Here is an 18,627-nt window from a genome sequence, read left to right on the forward strand (position 1 = left end):
AAAGGTTAGTATTAGCCAAGAGACTCACAACATGGTACAATTAAAGTATTTCAATTTTGTGTTTATTGTTAAACTGCCTTTTTTTTTTTTTTACAATTCATTGCTTCTTGTGGCTTTGCTTGGCTATTTCCTCTTTGCTGTTACTTTTATTTTATCTGACAAATTGAAGGATTTTTCTAAACAAAAGAAATTAAACAAAGTCTGCCTCAGACTTAAGAATCTGCCAGTAACATGTCTCTTCTTCATACTGTGCCCCAGCACTTGTCAACCCAACACTTTTATGATGCCGCTATGAGAGAAAAGAGGCCTTGAACACCAGAGATATACGGGAAAGGGAGGTTTTCCTGCAAAAAACCCTATTGCAATGCTCTTCAAGGAGGAAGGGCTGAGCTCATTTTTCTCCTTTTCAGCCCCTCCTTCTCAGGGGTGGGGTGAGGAAGCTCCCCAGCCCCCACCCTGGCCCTTGTCTTTGTGGTCTGATGTCAGTTGCAGAAGAGGAAGCTGGTGGCTTCTCATTGTCTTTCCCAGCTGCGAGGAAGGTGGTGGAAAACAGCTCTTCCAGCAGCCAAAGCAGCCACTTGGGGGTGGCGGGAGATGGAACTGTGGAAGCAGTGTGCCCAATGGCTCATCCAGTGCCGGGTGTTGCCACCCAACCACAGAGTGACTTCGGAGGGGGCCCAGGTCTGTGATTTGGCCCAGGCCTTGCGCGACGGTGTCCTCCTCTGCCAGCTTCTCAACAACCTCATGCCTCAAGCCGTCAACCTTCGGGAAATCAATTTGCGCCCCCAAATGTCCCAGGTGAGTGGATGGGGGAAGGGAGAAGAGGTATCTGGATGGCAGGCACACAGAACTATCATTGCCGAGAAAGAGGGGCCAGAGCCAAAGTTTACCAGAAACGTATCAAGTTCACAAAACCAGGCTAATCCCTGTGGCAACTGAGAATGTGGTGAGGTGGAAGTGGGTGAATGTGTGATTGTGTAAACTTGTAATTTTGCCAACATATGCATACAAATGGGGTAAGATGGAAGTTCCAGGCAGCAAGGAAAGAATTATTGAATGATACAATCTGATATTGTGCAACCAGAATCAGTGAGCTATGATACTTCCAGTGGAACGTGAGATAATATAGGGTACTGGGCATTAAGAGGATCTTGAGATTCACTTGGCTTGTGCTTGTGGCAATAATTTAGTAGCAAAATGGTTAATGTGCATCTAAGGAAGTAATTGCAGTGTGTTCGTATATGTGTGGGTGGGGAATATTGGTTTGCTCATAGCTATGTTTGAAGTAGTGACGGGGTGGAGTTACTAAGGTGCACAGCAGAGAACAGATGTGTAGATTTCACTTTGACTTTGTTGGTAAGATAGAAGGTGAGACTTGCTATTTGAAATGAGAAGGAAAATGTCTGCAAGTGGGAGGCCATACAAATGGAATGGAAAGAAACTCATTTAAAGTATATATATATATATAGTTAATTTTGCAAAAAAAAAAAGGGGGGCATTTGGCCAGCCTTGGCTGATTCCTGCCCTTACTCCAAAATAAATTGGGCTAAATCTAATTGGTACTTGGATACGGACAACCAGGAAATTTCCCCACAATGTTGCTAGATTCAAATGTTTAAAAAAAGCAATCCTGGAAGAAAATGAACTATAACGCTTTCAGCAAATTACATGAATGTATCCATGAATCTGAAATGTTCTGAGCTCAGCTAAAAGGATGCTAAAAGGCAGACGACATATTTTGAGAAAGAATCCATGACATAAGATGAGGATTGTTCATGGTTCTGCTTTGATCTGAGAGCATAAATTACAAACAATTCTTTTGAAATCCATACATATCCTTGATGATCCAAAAGTTTTGTGATATAAAATGCAAAGTCTGGAATCACAAAAGCCTAATCATAGTTTTGATTGATTGATTGATTTTGTGCTATCAAAACAATGACCACATAGACAATCACTCCTTGATGATCAGTCATTAAATAGGATTTTCAGGTCTTCCAACAGTGCACTTAAAGCCCTGGTGGAGTAGTGGTTAGAATGCAAGTGTTTCAGGCTAACTCCTTCCACCTTTCCTAGGAATAGAGCTTTCCCCAGAGAGCTATTGATGCTATTGAAAACTTAGGCTGATTAACCAAGAAAAAGAGAGTCAGTAATGTGGCACCCATGGATACAATGGTGCCAATAGCATCCCTATATTACTAAAAATGATATATATTAAAAACAAAAATATATTTGAAATCTCATGGGATCATTAATTGGACACCACTTAGAATTGCCATCAAGTGAAACAAGTTCCAAGTCTTATAAACAATATAAACAAATGAAAATTCATTTTTTTCACATGAAATCTCACAAGTGAGATTACTAAAATATAATGTACCTGCAAAATAAAAAAAAATTCTTTTACTGTCTGGCACACCATTATACAGTGTGCAATAAAGATGCTTTGGGAAATTAGAAAAATTCTCATTTCTTATAGTATTGTCTGTGAGAGAGAGGGAGAGGGAGAGCGAGAGGAGAGAGAAGAAAGGAAGAGGAAAAAGAGAAAGAAATAATTTCAGTATTTTGTAATTACTAGAATTGGCTTACCTTGTCTCCATATAATTTCTCTAAGCTGCAGTATCATCAGAAGATCATCAGTTCTTAAAATGTAAAAACTAAGTAGTATCCCATTTTTAAAAAGCCAGAGTTTATATACTCAAAGAGGAATTATAATACAAAACTCACATGTGGCACACATGCAAGATGACCTTAGTTTAAAATATAAATGCAGAGAGTGAGACTTCCAAAGAGGCAGCTCCTGGTGCTATCAGTCAATGCACTGAAATTGGACAAATGTTTTAATGCATTGATTTGTGTTACTAATTCAGAATTGGGCCAATTTTGAAATCAATAACTTTTTTCCAACAAAAAGCAGTTGCCAAAAAATATATAGTTTTGAACTTCTGCAGAAGCTGAAACAACTACACAAAATACATTACCAGTTATTATTTTTAATTTTATTTGTTTATTATTTACCTCAATCAAGTTTGAGAAATGTTGACACAAACCAAGGACAAATCATCATGAGTCCTTCAGGACAAGGGCGGTATAAAAATCAAAATAAATAAATAAATAAATAAATCAGTTAAAGGGAGAGCAGTTCTTCTCTTTTCCAGCTTAGCTCTTTGTGTCTGTCTGCATAAAAAGAGAGTAAGAGAAGCCATAAAAAGCATAAGGTTTACAAATGCAGGGTGAGCATCTCATCTCCTCAAAACCTTTAAATGTTGTGAAGGAAGTGGAATAGTTGCATAAGAAAAGACCAGAGTGCTGTAGCTGCTAAGAAGCTGACTAAGAGTGGGAAGACCCAAATTCAAGTCCACCCACAGCTGTAGAAGCTGCCTGGATGATAGGAGGCCAGGCACTCTCTTTCAGCCCAGCCTCACAAGCAACATCACAAGGCTGCTTTTGGGGAGGGGGGAATGTTGCTGTGTGTACTACCTTGAGATAGGATATACATACAATAAATATGTATGAAAAACAGCTACTGTTTATAATTTATGGTTCAGGAGGCTACGTGAAATGAGAACATTCAATATACTAAGCATGGATCAATATATGAACGTAGTCAATACATTTCTTTTATATTAGGTGCTCTTTTAAATATTTGCCTTTTTGTACTGTCCATGGGGTTTTTATGGCAAAGATACTGGAGTGGGTTGCCATTTCCTTCTCCAGTGGATCACATTTTGTCAGAGCTCTCTACTATGACCTGTCCATCTTGGGTTGCCCTGCATGGCATAGCTTATAGCTTCATTGAACTACGCAAGCCCCTTCGCCATGACAAGGCAGTAATCCATAAAGGAGAGGCAGTAATCCATGAAGGAGAATCCATTGATGAAATTCAAATACTTTGGCCACCTAATGAGAAGGAAGGACTCACTGGAGAAGAGCCTAATGCTGGGAAGGATTGAGGGCAAGAGAAGAAGGGGATGACAGAGAACGAGGAGGCTGGGTGGAGTCATTCAAGCAGTTGGCGTGAGATTAAATTGACTCCGGGGGATGATAGAGGACAGGAATGCCCAGAGGAACATTGTCCATAGGGTCACGATGGGTCAGACACAACTTCGCAACTAACCACAACTTTTAAACAACTTTGTTCCCTTTTGTGCCAAGGGAACAAAGGAAATATCTAATTGTTATTATTAAAATTCCCCTTGTATGAATGCTGCACAAAAATTATGGGTAAACAGCTGGCAGCTACAAGAAGCAGGGTCAATTTATTGGGGATGGTATTGGAAACAAGATACAAATCTTCATTTTGTCTGTGGAGATTCTGAGTCATCCAGGTCATGGTGATCCCAAAGGTGTTTTTTCAGTCGGAACTGATGAAGCTTCTTGGATGAGAAGTGAAACATCTTCAAGGAAAAATAAAGGAAGTCCAGTTGCCTTTTGACATAGCACCTTTGGGAAAATCTTCATTTTGTTTTGGTGAACTTTGAATTAGATTAAATGACATTTAGAGACTGTGAAGGATCACCCAAGCATCCAGTCTGAGATAACCTGGTCCTTTGGGACAGAGAATTTTCCTTTGTTCCCTTGGCACTCCATTTTGGGCAAACAGCCTAGTGCCCAGTATTTCAAGGACTGTAGGAATGCTGTATGATGCAGCCATTATTATTTTTCCTTAACAATTTAAATTCAAGCCCGACTTTTTATTGTCACCATCTTGTTCCAACACAAATGTATGACTGACCACCTGCCAAATCTACCTAGTATGCATGGCTCTGGGGGAAGGGAAACTTGAGGCTTACTTGGGAGGCACCTTGCATATTTGACTTTGAAGGAGCAGGACAGAAACAGCATTGATACCTCTGAATGCTGGTGTTGAAGAAGACTCCTGAGAGCATCATGGACAACCAAGAAAACCAACAAATGGCTCATCAAACAGATCACCCAAAGTTCTCACTCGAGGCAAATATGACCAGGCTCAAATTATCCTACTTCAGACAGATTATGAGAAGACTAAGCTCTCTAGAGAAGATTCCACTGCTGGGAAAGGTAGAAGGAAAAAGAAGAAAGGGATGACCAGCATCCCTTGCTGGTCCCTTGCAGACCGCCTGCTATTACCTTATGCCTCCCACCGACCCGTACGCTCTCACAGAGAGGGTCTCCTCAGGGTGCTGTCCGCCAAACAGTGTCGGCTGGCGGCCCCCAGGAGCAGGGCCTTCTCTGTGGGGGCACCGACGCTCTGGAACGAACTTCCCCCTGGCTTACGTCAAGTGCCTGATCTTCGGACCTTCTGTCGTGAGCTCAAAACACACCTATTTATTCAAGCGGGACTGGCATAATAGTGTCAAATTTTAATTTGGGGTTTTATTAATATTTAAAAAAATTTAAAACTAAATTTTAATATTCAGCCTTTTTGTAATTTGCTAGGTTTTAAATGTTTTAACTTGTATATATTTCGTGTTTTATCTTGGCTGTACACCGCCCTGAGTCCTTCGGGAGAAGGGCGGTATAAAAATTTAATAAAATAAATAAAAAATAAATAAATAAGGGGGCTCAACTCAGTTACAGGGAAAATGAGTGCACTGATGGTGTAAGAATGTAGAGAATAAAATTATGTTGAATTTATTTAGGTCAGGAGGACTCTTGAGTAAGCTGCTAGCAGACCTCAGAATCAATTTTACCTAGCACCCATACTGGAATTCCCAGTTCCTGCTCTTGCACACAAGGTTCCACACAGTGCCATGAAAAAGCCATCAGGTTCAAGAGCAACAGTAGGTGACTGTTTGCAGGTGCAGTGAAGATGGGGTGGGTTTTGCATATATTTTCTTGCCTTAGAATGCAAGACATTCTGCCCTCTATAGGAAGAAAGCACTTTTCTGCTTCCACAGAGTCCAGCAGGCTCTACCTTCTGTTTTTCTCAAATACCTGATTTCTAAACTCAAAGATCAACCCTGTTAGTTACTGCAGGGTTGTTGTTGTTTTGACAGTTTTGTTTCAGCTTCCACTAATCTGATACAATATGAGTCAGGAAATAGTCTGTCTGAGATGTATTCAGGAATAATGAGTGAATACAATGGTAATACAAAGAAAACATGGCCATGTCAGCTGACCCTTCCATCACCCCCATTTCCGCCTGGCCCCACTTGAATCCAGGTGTTGGTGGAAAGATCACCAGAGCTGTATTTATTTATTTATTTATTATTTATTATTTAAATTTTTATACCGCCCTTCTCCCGAAGGACTCAGGGCGGTTTACAGCCAAGTAAAAATACACCATGATACAATATGAATACAATTAAAATACAATTTAAAAAACTTATTAAATTGGCCAAAATTAAAATTTAGAATAAAACCCATTAAAACCCATAAATTTAAAACTAACCCAGTCCAGCGCAGATAAATAAGTGAGTTTTGAGCTCGCGACGAAAGGTTCGGAGGTCCGGAAGTTGACGGAGTCCTGGGGGGAGTTCGTTCCAGAGGGCGGGAGCCCCCACAGAGAAGGCCCTTCCCCTGGGCGTCGCCCGGCGACACTGTCGCTACCGACGGCACCCTGAGGAGTCCCTCTGTGAGAGCGCACGGGTCGGTGAGAGGTATTCGTAGCAGCAGGCGGTCCCGTAAATAGCCCGCCCTATGCCATGGAGCGCTTTGAAGACGTTCACCAACACCTTGAAGCGCACCCGGAAGGCCACAGGTAGCCAGTGCAGTCTGCGCAGGATAGGTGTCACACGGGAGCCACGTGGGGCTCCCTCTATCACCCGCGCAGCTGCATTCTGGACTAACTGCAGCCTCCGGATGCCCCTCAAGGGGAGCCCCATGTAGAGAGCATTGCAGTAATCCAGACGAGACGTCACAAGGGCGTGAGTGACTGTGCACAAGGCATCCCAGTTCAGAAAGGGCGAACTGGCGCACCAGGCGAACCTGGTGGAAAGCTCTCCTGGAGACGGCCGTCAGGTGGTCCTCAAAAGACAGCCGCTCATCCAGGAGAACGCCGTTGCGCACCCTCTCCATCGGGCCAATGACACGCTCCCAACAGCCAGCCGTGGACTCAGGTGGCTGTACCGGGATGCCGGCATCCACAGCACTCCGTCTTGGAGGGATTGAGCTTGAGCCTGTTTCTCCCCATCCAGACCCGTACGGCTTCCAAGCACCGGGACAGCACTTCGATAGCTTCATTGGGGTGGCCCGTGGAAAAGTACAGCTGGGTGTCATCAGCGACAGCTGGTACCTCACACCAAGCCACTGATGATCTCACCCAGCGGCTTCATATAGATGTTGAACAGAAGGCGAGAGAATCGACCCCGCGGCACCCCACAAGTGAGGCGCCCGGAGTCGACCTCTGCCCCCGTCAACACCGTCTGCGACCGGTCAGAGAGATAGGAGGAGAACCACCGATAAACGGTGCCTCCCACTCCCAATCCTCCAACCGCGCAGCAGGATACCATGGTCGATGGTATCGAAAGCCGCTGAGAGGTCTAATAGGACCAGGGCAGAGGAACAACCTCATCCCTGGCCCTCCAGAGATCATCCACCAACGCGACCAAAGCCGCCTCAGTGCTGTAACCGGCCGGAAGCCGGACTGAACGGGTCTAGATAGACAGTTTCCTCCAGGTGCAGGGGAAACTGATATGCCACCATATTTCTACAACCTTCGCCGCGGCGAAGGTTGAGACCGGACGATAATTACCCAAAACAGCCGGGTCCAGGAAGGCTTCTTGAGGAGGGCCTCACCACCGCCTCTTTCAAGGCGGCCGGAAAGACTCTCCAACAAGGAAGCACTCAGAATCCCCTGGAGCCAGCCTCGTGTCACCTCCTGAGTGGCCAGCACCAGCCAGGAGGCACGGGTCCAGTAAACACGTGGTGGCATTCAATCTACCCAGCAACCTGTCCATGTCCTCGGAGCCACAGGGTCAAACTCATCCCAGACAATATCACCAAGACCGCCTCAGACGCCCGTCCGAATCGCCACAATTTTGGTCCAGACCGTCCAAGCTGAACGATTTTATCGTATAGATAACCGTTAAACTCCTCAGCACGCCCCTGCATCGGTCATCCCGCCCCTGGTGAAGGAGGGAGCGGGTCACCCGAAACAGGGCAGCTGGGCGGTTATCTGCCGACGCAATGAGGGAGGAGGCGTAGCAACGCCTCGCTTCCCTCAGTGCCACTAGGTAGGTCCTAGTATAAGATCTAACTAGTGTCCGATCAGCCTCTGAACGGCTGGACCTCCAAGAACTCTCTAGGCGTCTTCTCCGGCGTAGACCTTCTGGTACCTAGAATATTGATTGTCCTTGAGGTTTGTGATTCAGTCTTATGTGATTCCCCCCCCCATTTTGCCTTCTCCCCAACATATGAACAATCAGAAGGGCAGAGGGTATGATGCTGAGCTGGTGGGCATGATAAGGGCAGGATTAGCTAATGTGATCTTATTTCCCACTTACCATAATTGTGCAGGTTACAAAGAACAAAGCAAGAACAAGAGAAGGAACCAAGAATGGCTGAGGAATGCAAGCCACTTTTACCTGAGTGGTCTATATATTATACATTGAAGCATAATACTTACTGCAGGGCCAGAAAAGTCCCTCTTTTTGTAAAACATTCATTGTCAATAAAATAAATAGGGTTTTGCTGAGTGAAAATGCTCTCCTTTAAAATGCCACTTGCCAATTGCAATAATCTTCACTTGGCAAATCGTTTGGCAGAAAGTTGAGAAGGGTGCAAATTGCATGGCAGATTGCTTCCTTGAAAGTGGAAGTAGCCCAAAGCAAATCACCCAAAAGTATTGCCCTTCCAGCAGCTTTTTATACAAGTGAATACAGTAGTTTTTGTCCATGAAAGTCATTTGAGGAGAACTAATGAGGAAGAGTGTCCTGGAACTCCTCCTCCTGCCCTTGAGTCAAGAGGGATGTTGTGTCTATATATAAACAGTATAGGCTCCAATAGCCCCCGAGACGTCGCCATGCTTTGGCCCCAGAGCCAGTCAATTTTGCTGCCTGCACATAAAAAGGAGTTCTTGAATGAGGACAGTTCCAACTCTGTGTCATTCCTTCCTCCTACTCAAACAAGTCCTCCTCTTTGGAAAATCTAAATGTTGTTTCAGACTAGGAAGCCATTCCCCCTTATTCCCAAGTACTTCCTAAATTGTTCTATACACAGGTGCTTCAAAAACACAGAGAATGCATGGGATCATTTGCCTCAGAATAAATATAAATGGATGCTACCTTAATACATATGGATGGTCAAATGTGGAGGAATGCAGCTGGTGGAGTAATTTACCTTGCAAATTGGTTAGGGAAAAGGAAGAATATTTCAGAATGTCTTTTTACTAAAGATCTCTCTCACTCACACACACACACCACAGACACTACAGACACACACTGCCATACATGTATGTACATACTTATTTATTCATTACATGTACTTGCACATAGAAAAACTCAGAATTGTGTAGCCAACTGTGATATCCTACAGCCACTCCTTTCCACTTGTTCATTTACCTCAGCTTCCAACAGGAAAAAAGGATTGACAAAGTTCTGCCAATTGAAGGAATACTGAGCTGTTGGTAGACTTGCTGTCAATCTTTTTTGAAGTTAATATCCCCATTCTGAACAACAACAAAAACTCTCACGGTGCCAGTGAGAGGTTGAGTCCTCTGTCAGAGAAGTAGAAAGCTCACTAGCCAGATGAGAGGCACCAATTGGAGGCCACCAGATCGCCAGTCTCAGAAGTCTCTTCCAAATGGTCTGGAGTGTCCACATGGATGGTTGTCTGCCGGCATAAATGGAAAACACCCTGCTGGAACAGCTTCAGCCTGCCTCAACACTGGGGGCCAATAGATCAGCACAGACTTTTAAACAAGGAGTTATCTTGTCTGGGTCTGGAGCTTTTCCTGGCTTTTGTCTGTGAAATAGGTCTTGCACTTCCTTTTCTGTGATCACTAGGGGTTGTGAACCTAATGGGATGCGGTCAGTTGTAGGAGGCTTGGCTATTGTTGGTGTGTCTGAGATGGGGTTTGTGGAGATAGGTGGCTGTAGTTTCCTTTCAAACCTGCAGTAAAACACGTTCAGGTCATCTGCCAGTTGTTGATTTCCTTCAGCCTGGGAAGGAGGTTTGCTGTAGCCGGTGATATTTTTAAGAGTTTTCCACATGTTTGCTGGTTCATTTGTTGAGAATTGATTCTTTAGTTTTTCAGAGTAGTTTCTTTTTGCTGCTCTGATCTCCCTTGTTAATACATTTCTGCCCTGATTGTACAGTATTTTATCACCTTTTCTGTAGGCTTCCTCTTTGGAACAATGTAGCTGCTCAAGTTTAGTTGTGAACCAAGGTTTGTTGTTACTGTATATTTGCAAGTTCCTGATTGGTATACATAGGTCTTCACAGAAGCTGACATATGATGTTACAGTATCCGTGAGTTAATCCAGGTCTGCAGAGGTATCTTAAAAAATATTCCAATCAGTGCAGTCAAAGCAAGCCTGTAACTTTAACTTTGCCTCCTCAGTCCAAGTTTTCACTGATTTAATTGTTGGCTTTATGGTTTTAAGTCTTTGCCTGTAAGCAGGTACAAGGTGAATCATGTAAAACATCTACCCAGTGGTTTTGTCCTACCCTTAGGGTTAGGCACTAAGTAGATTGAATCCATAGCCTCTTCTTTGTAATAATCTTTCAAGTATTTGAATATCATGAACATATCTCCTTTTAATCTTCTCTTTAGGCTAACTATTCTTCATGGAATGTGGCTTCCAAGTCCCTTGCCATATTTGCTCCACTTTCCAGGGCTATTCTTATTGTATTGTATTCTGTTTTGTATTGACCAATCTAGCACAGAGTGTAACTATGATCTTGCTATTATACCTCTTTTCATATATCCCAGGATTGCTTTGACTCTTTGGACACCTACAGCAGACTGGTTCAATGTCAGCTGTGTTTATCCAGATGCCCAGATCCTTCTCAAATGTACTACTGCTAAGCCAGGTGCCACCTATAATTCTGCCTATGCAATTCCATGGATTAGAACTGGCTCTTGGAAGTCTTCATTCCTAGGGTTGGAAATACCAAAAGAGTATTAAGTTCATATACAAGTAGGAAGGCTTATATCTACAATTCAGAGTTTTTAGATGATGCAGGAAAGCAATCAATTGATCAGGAAAGAAATCAATTGAGGGCCTGCCACAAAGAAGGGGGGGGTATCAACCTATTTTCCAAAGTACCAGAAGGCAGGATGAGAAGCAATGGATGGAAACTAATCAAGGAGAGAAACAATGAGAACAATTAACCATTAGAATGGCTTGTCTTCAGAAGTTGTGGGTGCTCCATCACTGGAGGTTTTTAAGAAGAGATTGAGCAGCCATTTGTCCAGAATAGTATAGGCAGGGGTGAAATTCAGCAGGTTCTGACAGGTTCTGGAGAAAGGTAGCGGAAATTTTGAGTAGTTTGGAGAAGCGGCAAATAACACCTTTGGCTGGCCCCAGAGTGGGATGGGAATGGAGATTTTGCAATATCCTTCCCCCAGGAGTGGTGAGGGAATGGGGATTTTGCAGTATCCTTCCCCTGCCATGCCCACCAAGCCACACCCACAGAACCAGTAATAAAAAAAATTAAATTTCACCACTGGGTATAGGGTCTCCTGCTTGGGTGGGAGCTTAGATTAGAACATCTTAGAACATCCCTTCCAATTCTGTAATTCTGTTATTCAGTACTGCTGGTATGAAAGTCCAGCATACACAAGCAACATTCTTATTACATAGTATTACACATAATACAATCAATACACATTCACGCCCAGCATAAAAAAGTAAATCAAATATTTATTTAGGGAATATTCTGCAGAATGTGCTCATGATCTCTTGTTGAAGAAGTGGAATGAAATCTTATGAAACCTTGTCGAAGAAGTGGAATAGGAAAACTAAGAATTTCTTTAGAAATGATTATGAGTAGAAAGTCCAAACATCCTTTATCTAAATTAGTGTCCCTGATGATACAAAGGAAAAATATTAACATGGGAAAGAAATTGATTGTCCATTATCAATAAGACACCCAAATAAATATCATTTAGAAATGAAAGTTGCAAGTTCTCATGACAGTTTTCAGGAATCGTGTACAATTAACTATGAGCTCATCAACAGGGTTGGTAATGATACTATAGATGGGCAGAACATAGTCAAGTACAGAAAGCCTTACGAGGAAACAAAGCAGCATTGACTAAGGACAAATTGCTAGTGTTTAAGAGAAAAGCTCAGATTAAGGTTTTTTTTAAGTCACTTGCTGTGCCTTTACCCTCCCCCAATTGTTTGATGGGGAAAGGAGCATAATTGTGTCTTCTTACTGTAGAAGGTCCCACTTTCATTTCTCAGGGTCTTCAGTTAAAGGACTTCAGATCACTCAGATGTCATTCAGATACAGCTAGGTAACCTGATACCCACTGACAGTGATATGCCCATAGAAAACTCACTTGGTATAGTGGTGGGTTGCTACCAGTTCACCCCAGATTGGGTGAACTGGTGGCGGCGGGAGACTCCGCCCACCCCAGACACTTCTGCGTATACACAGAAGTGTCGCACGCACAAGAGCGTGCACGCATTCACAAGCGAATCAGTAGCGATGGGATTTGAAACCCACTACTGCCTTGGTAGGAGTGCCAGCCCCATCTGATTTATTTTTTTTTTTGAAGTTACCTTCAAATAGTTTTAATTCAAATAAACTGATGGATAACCGGCATCCTGTGAAAAATTGGTAACAATCCTTTTCCCCCCCTCTGGGAACACCTTCTCTTCTACATGGGCCCCATGGGCTTGCTTAGGAAGTAATAATGGCAGGTGATTTGAACTTAATGCACAACTTAGTGTCTAGCCAAAGACAAAGCTAAACTAGAATAAGAAACAGAAATCTGGACTGATAGAAAAGCAGGGAGGAGATATGCCGTTTGCCTTCTTCATAGATACATACCCTCTGGTAAAATGTGGCCATGATAGTCATCTTACAAGAGCAACCAAAATTGGTTCTTATAATTTCCAGGAACTGCCCCTAAAGAGTTTCTCAACTCTGCTGCTGGAGATGATCTATTATCTTATCTCTTCTGTGGTTTTCATTGGTTTCCCCAATGACAGTAATTCTCCCTACCTGCTGCTGGTTGCAGAAGAAAAGAATTCAGAGACCATATTTTATTTTTCCTATCATCTGCAAGGGGATTTTATTTGGGGAACGAGTACACTTTGTCACATATGCCAAGGTCATATGTAGTTTATTTCTTGGCTGTCAGTTAAAACAGACAATACTGTACTGGACAGCCCAACAAGCTGGCCCACTGTGTGATACTTTATGCAATTTACATGGTTCTTTAAGTCAGTTATCAATTTCTGATTACACCCTGGGTGAGTGGGGGAGTCTTTGGGGCTGTGGAAGAAATTAAAGTCTAAGGATTCCTTTATGGACATCTTTTCCCAATGTTTTCATTCTGGGTGATTCCTTTAGAAGCTGATAGTATTGTCTTGTTGAAGGATAACGAAGAGAAATATCATTTATTCATCTTGCTCTCAAAACTTAAAGTAGGTTTGACTTAACTATAATATATTATGTTTGGTTTTGATGCAATTGTTGTGCATCAGGGTTAGTTTTTGCCTTCACCGGCTCACGTGAATCAGGCTCTGGGGATTACTTAACAAATCATGGTTACAGCATGATTCAGAAACTTAACCGACTAAAAAGTGGCTGCGATTAGTTCAGAAATTGATTTAGATCTTCCCTACCTGGTCATATGATATTCAGACATGCTCTGGAAATACCCAGAAGTTAATTAGACATTAAACTGTTAAGTGAGGTTGCCCAGAGACTGAGAGTGGCATGTTTGCTTCTAATTTCCTTTTCCCATCCACCTAGCAGCAGCACTCTTAGTTTTAACCATGTTTGACAGCTGTAGAGAAATGAATGTGGTTAGAAACTGAAACTAGCGCATAGTCAAAGGGCAAACCAAAGGTTTCAATATCTTCTGAAGCACTGTCAAGGATTCTGGGATTAGCAGCAGAGTCTTAAAACACAGCACTTCTGGTATTAAACAAAACCCCCACTTCCATCCTCTGACTAAAATATATTTGTAGATTGCAAAGATTTTCATCCTCTTGTATGGGAAGAATAAATTCAGTAGGATTTACTTCCCAAAAAAGAATTGCATAAGGTTTCATTCCATTTCTTCGACAAGAGCTCGTGAGCACATTCTGCAGAATATTCCCTAAATAAATATTTGATTTATTTTTTTATGCTGGGCCTGAATGTGTATTGATTGTATTATGTGTAATGTTATGTAATATAAATGTTGCTTGTGTATGCTGGACTTTCATACCAGCAGTATTGAATAACCGAATAACAGAATTGGAAGGGATGTTCTGAGATGTTCTAACCTCCCACCCAAGCAGGAGACCCCCATACCCAGTGGTGAAATTCAAAAATTGGTGTGCCCTTGTACAATCTATGAATGATTCTCATCTTAACAGAAAGTCTCTCTTCTAATACTGTCAATATCTAAAAACTGCATTCGCTTAATTTTTATCTGGGTAAGAATAGTGGTTTTGGGGTTACTTTATATTTTGTAGAGATCCCAGCTGTATTGCTTCCGGCTGATAATCAAAGGACCGAAATAATCTAGTTTGGCCTGTTCTTTCTCACCGTATAAGAGCATATTTCGCCAAATGCGTGTGGTTATTCTCATTTGGTCTCTCTATACACTAGAGGCAGATTTATGGCTGCAGGGGGAAATAGTCAGAGATGAAGTCAAAGGACTAAGAAACTTATGAGACAACACTAGTTTAGCAAAATGCAAATAAACACAAAGTTTATTACTTCTTCCAAGCTCAGTTTGATATGCATGAACTATTTCTCCAATTCTGCAATGTAGCTAAAGCAGGGAGAATGATTTGTATATGGTCACCAAGGAATAACCTGGATTCAGGTTTCTGGGCCCTAGTCTGACAAGCTAATGACTCAAAACTAGTTTCAAACTGCAAACGTGAAAAATATGTCTGATTAATTATTACTGTCAGTGACCAGTGACAATATGGTTGTCAACATATTTTTTTTAAACTGCCATAGAGTGATAGAAATCAATACTGTAGTTCTGATTCAGCAAAATCTTGCTAGTGCTTCCTTTTGAAGTATTTTCTTGTTGAAGATTATGAAATGAGTCCTGTGAAACAGAATTTCATTTTTTTACTGATTTCAATGGATGGGGGTGGGGAGACACATTTTTTAAAGTTAAAATTTTGATGTTATGGATAATAACTACTATATTCACTCCCATTTAGAATTGCTTTCGAATACTAAATTCTATAATACTAAAAAGTAGCTGGCAGATTATTGGGCAAATTGTTTGTGTGTTTGTATAATTTGGTAAGAAGTCCTCTTAATCCTTCGGTAAAGTGCAAAGCAAAATGGAAATGAATTTGGTATTTCCTCAAATACTTTCCCCTCTTTTTAAAGTGATACATAAGCATTAGCTATTTATGGCATTTAATGCTCAGGCCCCAAAAATTGTGAGTCTAATGAGTATTTCAGGATCACCAGAATATTCCATTTCTATAAAATGAACATCTTACCCTGGTGATTCTACTTCATCCAGTGGGCAGCCCAGAATTTGTCCTTCTCTGTCATAAAAAAAATCTCCTCAGAAACAGGCTATGACCCTTTATAATCTCACAGCCTTTCTCACTTTCTGCAGTGGCAACTGCTTTATGAGGTCATTTCACTCAAAAGTATTTCTCTCCCACCTACTGCTTCAGAAAATCATTCACTTACCTATCCCCCCAATCTCCATAAGGTTGTTTTGACAGGACACAAATAGATATGTGGAGAAATCACTAACAAGTTTTTTCTTCTTGTCTTTCTATGGGAGGAGGTCATTTTCTTTTTGTATGGAATAATTTTTATTGAAAGAAAAATCTTTATGAAGATTCTAAAAACTACAGAATTATAGAAGAAGAAATAAAAAACGTTATAAAAGAGTTAAAGAAAAAGTGAAGAATAGCAAAAAAGCAAGAGAAAGAAACATATCTAAAGAAGCAACTTTCAAACTTCTTTGCAGCAATTACAAACATAATTATCATCTCCACCCCCCCATACTGCATAACATAGTTTCCTTTTTCACATAAACAAAGCTTTTAATCAATAAATCCCAAAATCCCAAAAATTATCCATTTTTCAGCAAAAAGCCCTTAAAGGTTTTCCAGTCCTCTTTCTGCGCCAACTCAGAAAGCTCAAACTGCCCAAGGAGCTGCTGATCCAGTTCTACAGAGGAATTATTCAGTCTGTCATCTGTACCTCTATAACCAGTGGTGTGATTCTACCGGTTCCCGCCGGTTCAGTAGAACCGGTTGTTAAGTAGTTAAGCAGTTCTGAGAACCTTGTTATACTTTCAGAAACTGCCTCTCGGTTAACCCTTATTACATTCTTGGCAGCTTCTCTGAGGTTTTTTTTCTTCTTTTCCTGACTTTCTTAAAGGGGAAGAGTTGTTTTTAAGCTTTTTACACCACTGTTGGGAGGAAATACTCTCCTGTTGGAGTTCTTCCAGTCAGGATGCAATGATCAGCTCTTCGAAAAAATAATTGAATAACGAAAGAGAAGCTTTTAATGACAAGGAACCAAGATGAGTGACATTCAGCAAGTCTTCTTGGCTAGCTAGAAAGATTGACATTCAAATGTGAGTTTACATACTCATTCTGACTTTTGGTCTAAAACTAGTTTCTGGTGAAGTTTAATTCTGTGCTTGGTGATGAGATATTTTTCCCTATTCAGCTTTGTTTGGAAGGAAAAAAGTTAATCTCTGTTCCTGAAAAGAAGCTGCTTTGTATATCTGACTAGTTCCTGTGTCTATTTGTTCTGGTAATTGGTTTAACAAGCAACAGATACTCTGTTTGCTCCTTTGCTTCATTCTGGGGAGCTTAAATGACCTCTCTGCTAAAGGGTTTCACTTTATGAGCAAGAGTTGGCTGCTGATAGTTATCACTGCATTTTAACTATTTTAATTCCTCAAGGTGCTCTGGCACCCTGTCTGATTGGTAACTCCAGTTTGCAGATATTTCTAATCTAATGGTTGGTATTTAGAGCAGCTTTTTGCAAGCAAAGAAGCTTTTGTATTTTTGTACAGGTAATCCTTGACATACAACAGTTTCAATGGCTCTGAAAAAATGACTTACGACCATTTTTCACACTTAACGACTATTGCAACAAACTCTCATTAGGGCAAAGAAGCTATGTCACATGACCACCTGGGCATGCCTACCCGGTCACATGAAGCACCACAGTTGTGAAATGAGTGACATGGTTGTTAAGAATGCTGCTACAGGCATAAATGATGACCGGTCATAAGTGTGAGGACCTGTTAGAAGTCACTTTTTTCAGCCCTCTGGGTAGTCCCTATGCGCATAGGGACTACTCAGAGGGCTGAAAAAGTTATTTTTGACCAGTCCTCATACTTTTGACCATCCTCACATTTATGCCCGTTGCAGCATTCTTAATAACCATGTCACTCATTTCACAACTGCTTCTCTTCACCACAGTTACAAGATAGGGTGCAAAATGTAAAATGTGAGGACAGTCGTAAATGTGAGGACAGGTCATGAGTGTGAGGACTGGTCAGAAATGATTTTTTTAGCTCTCTGAGTAGACCCTATGCACATAGCCACGGCCACCAGGTCACATGACCAGCTAGCCACACCCATCCAGTCACATCACCAAGCCACGCCCCAAAATAAGCCACGCCCACAGAACTGGTTGTTAAAAAATTTGAATCCCACCACTGTCTATAACTGTCTGGTTTGGTTCTGCAACCCAACAAGACAGACACAGACTTCAGAGGATCATTAGAACTGCAGAAAAAACAATCACTACCAACCTGCCTTCCATTGAGGACCTGTATACTGCACGAGTCGAAAAGAGAGCTGTGAAAATATTTACAGATCCCTCACATCCTGGACATAAACTGTTTCAACTCCTACCCTCAAAACGACGCTACAGAGTAATGCACACCAGAACAACTAGACACAAGAACAGTTTCTTCCCGAATGCCATCATTCTGCTAAACAAATAATTCCCTCAACACTGTCAAACTATTCACTAAATCTGCACTACTATTAATCTTCTCATCATTCCCATCACCCATCTCCTTCCACTAATGACTGTATGACTGTACAGACTGTACCCTATGACTATCATTAAGTGTTGTACCTTAGAATTCTTGATGAACATATCTTTTCTTGTATGTAGACCAAGAGCATATGCACCAAGACAAATTCCTTGTGTGTCCAATCATAGTTGGCCAATGAAAAATTCTATTCTATTCTATTCTATTCTATTCTATTCTATTCTATTCTAAACGTACAGAAGTTGTAGTTTCCTCCTTAATCAAAAAAGTCAGTTTAGCCATTTCTGAACACTCAGCCATCTTCACAATTCATTCCTCCATTATTGGTCTTTCTGTAATCTTCCATCTTTGCATGCATAATATCTTCAATATAGTTATTATCTATGAGCCAAGAGGCACTCATTTTCAAGAGCCAATCATATGCAATGATGAAAAAGCTAGAATGTATTCCCCTGGCAGGATCCTGCAAAATCAATATGTATGTGGGATCATAGGGTCTTTGGGCTTTCCCAGTCATG

General features: G+C 41.6%; 1 protein-coding gene across 1 annotated transcript in view; it reads left to right on the top strand.

The window, feature by feature from the left end:
- Positions 1–507: 507 nt before the first annotated feature.
- The window catches only part of VAV1 (vav guanine nucleotide exchange factor 1), a 72,037-nt gene continuing 53,917 nt past the window's right edge, over positions 508–18,627 (top strand). Inside the window, exon 1 of the mRNA XM_058172607.1 lies at positions 508–798. Coding sequence (XP_058028590.1) covers positions 595–798 — 204 coding nt within the window. The 5' untranslated portion in view covers positions 508–594. The remainder of the gene's footprint in view (positions 799–18,627) is intronic.

Source organism: Ahaetulla prasina, chromosome 2, assembly GCF_028640845.1.
Source record: "Ahaetulla prasina isolate Xishuangbanna chromosome 2, ASM2864084v1, whole genome shotgun sequence".
Classification (NCBI taxonomy): domain Eukaryota; kingdom Metazoa; phylum Chordata; class Lepidosauria; order Squamata; family Colubridae; genus Ahaetulla; species Ahaetulla prasina.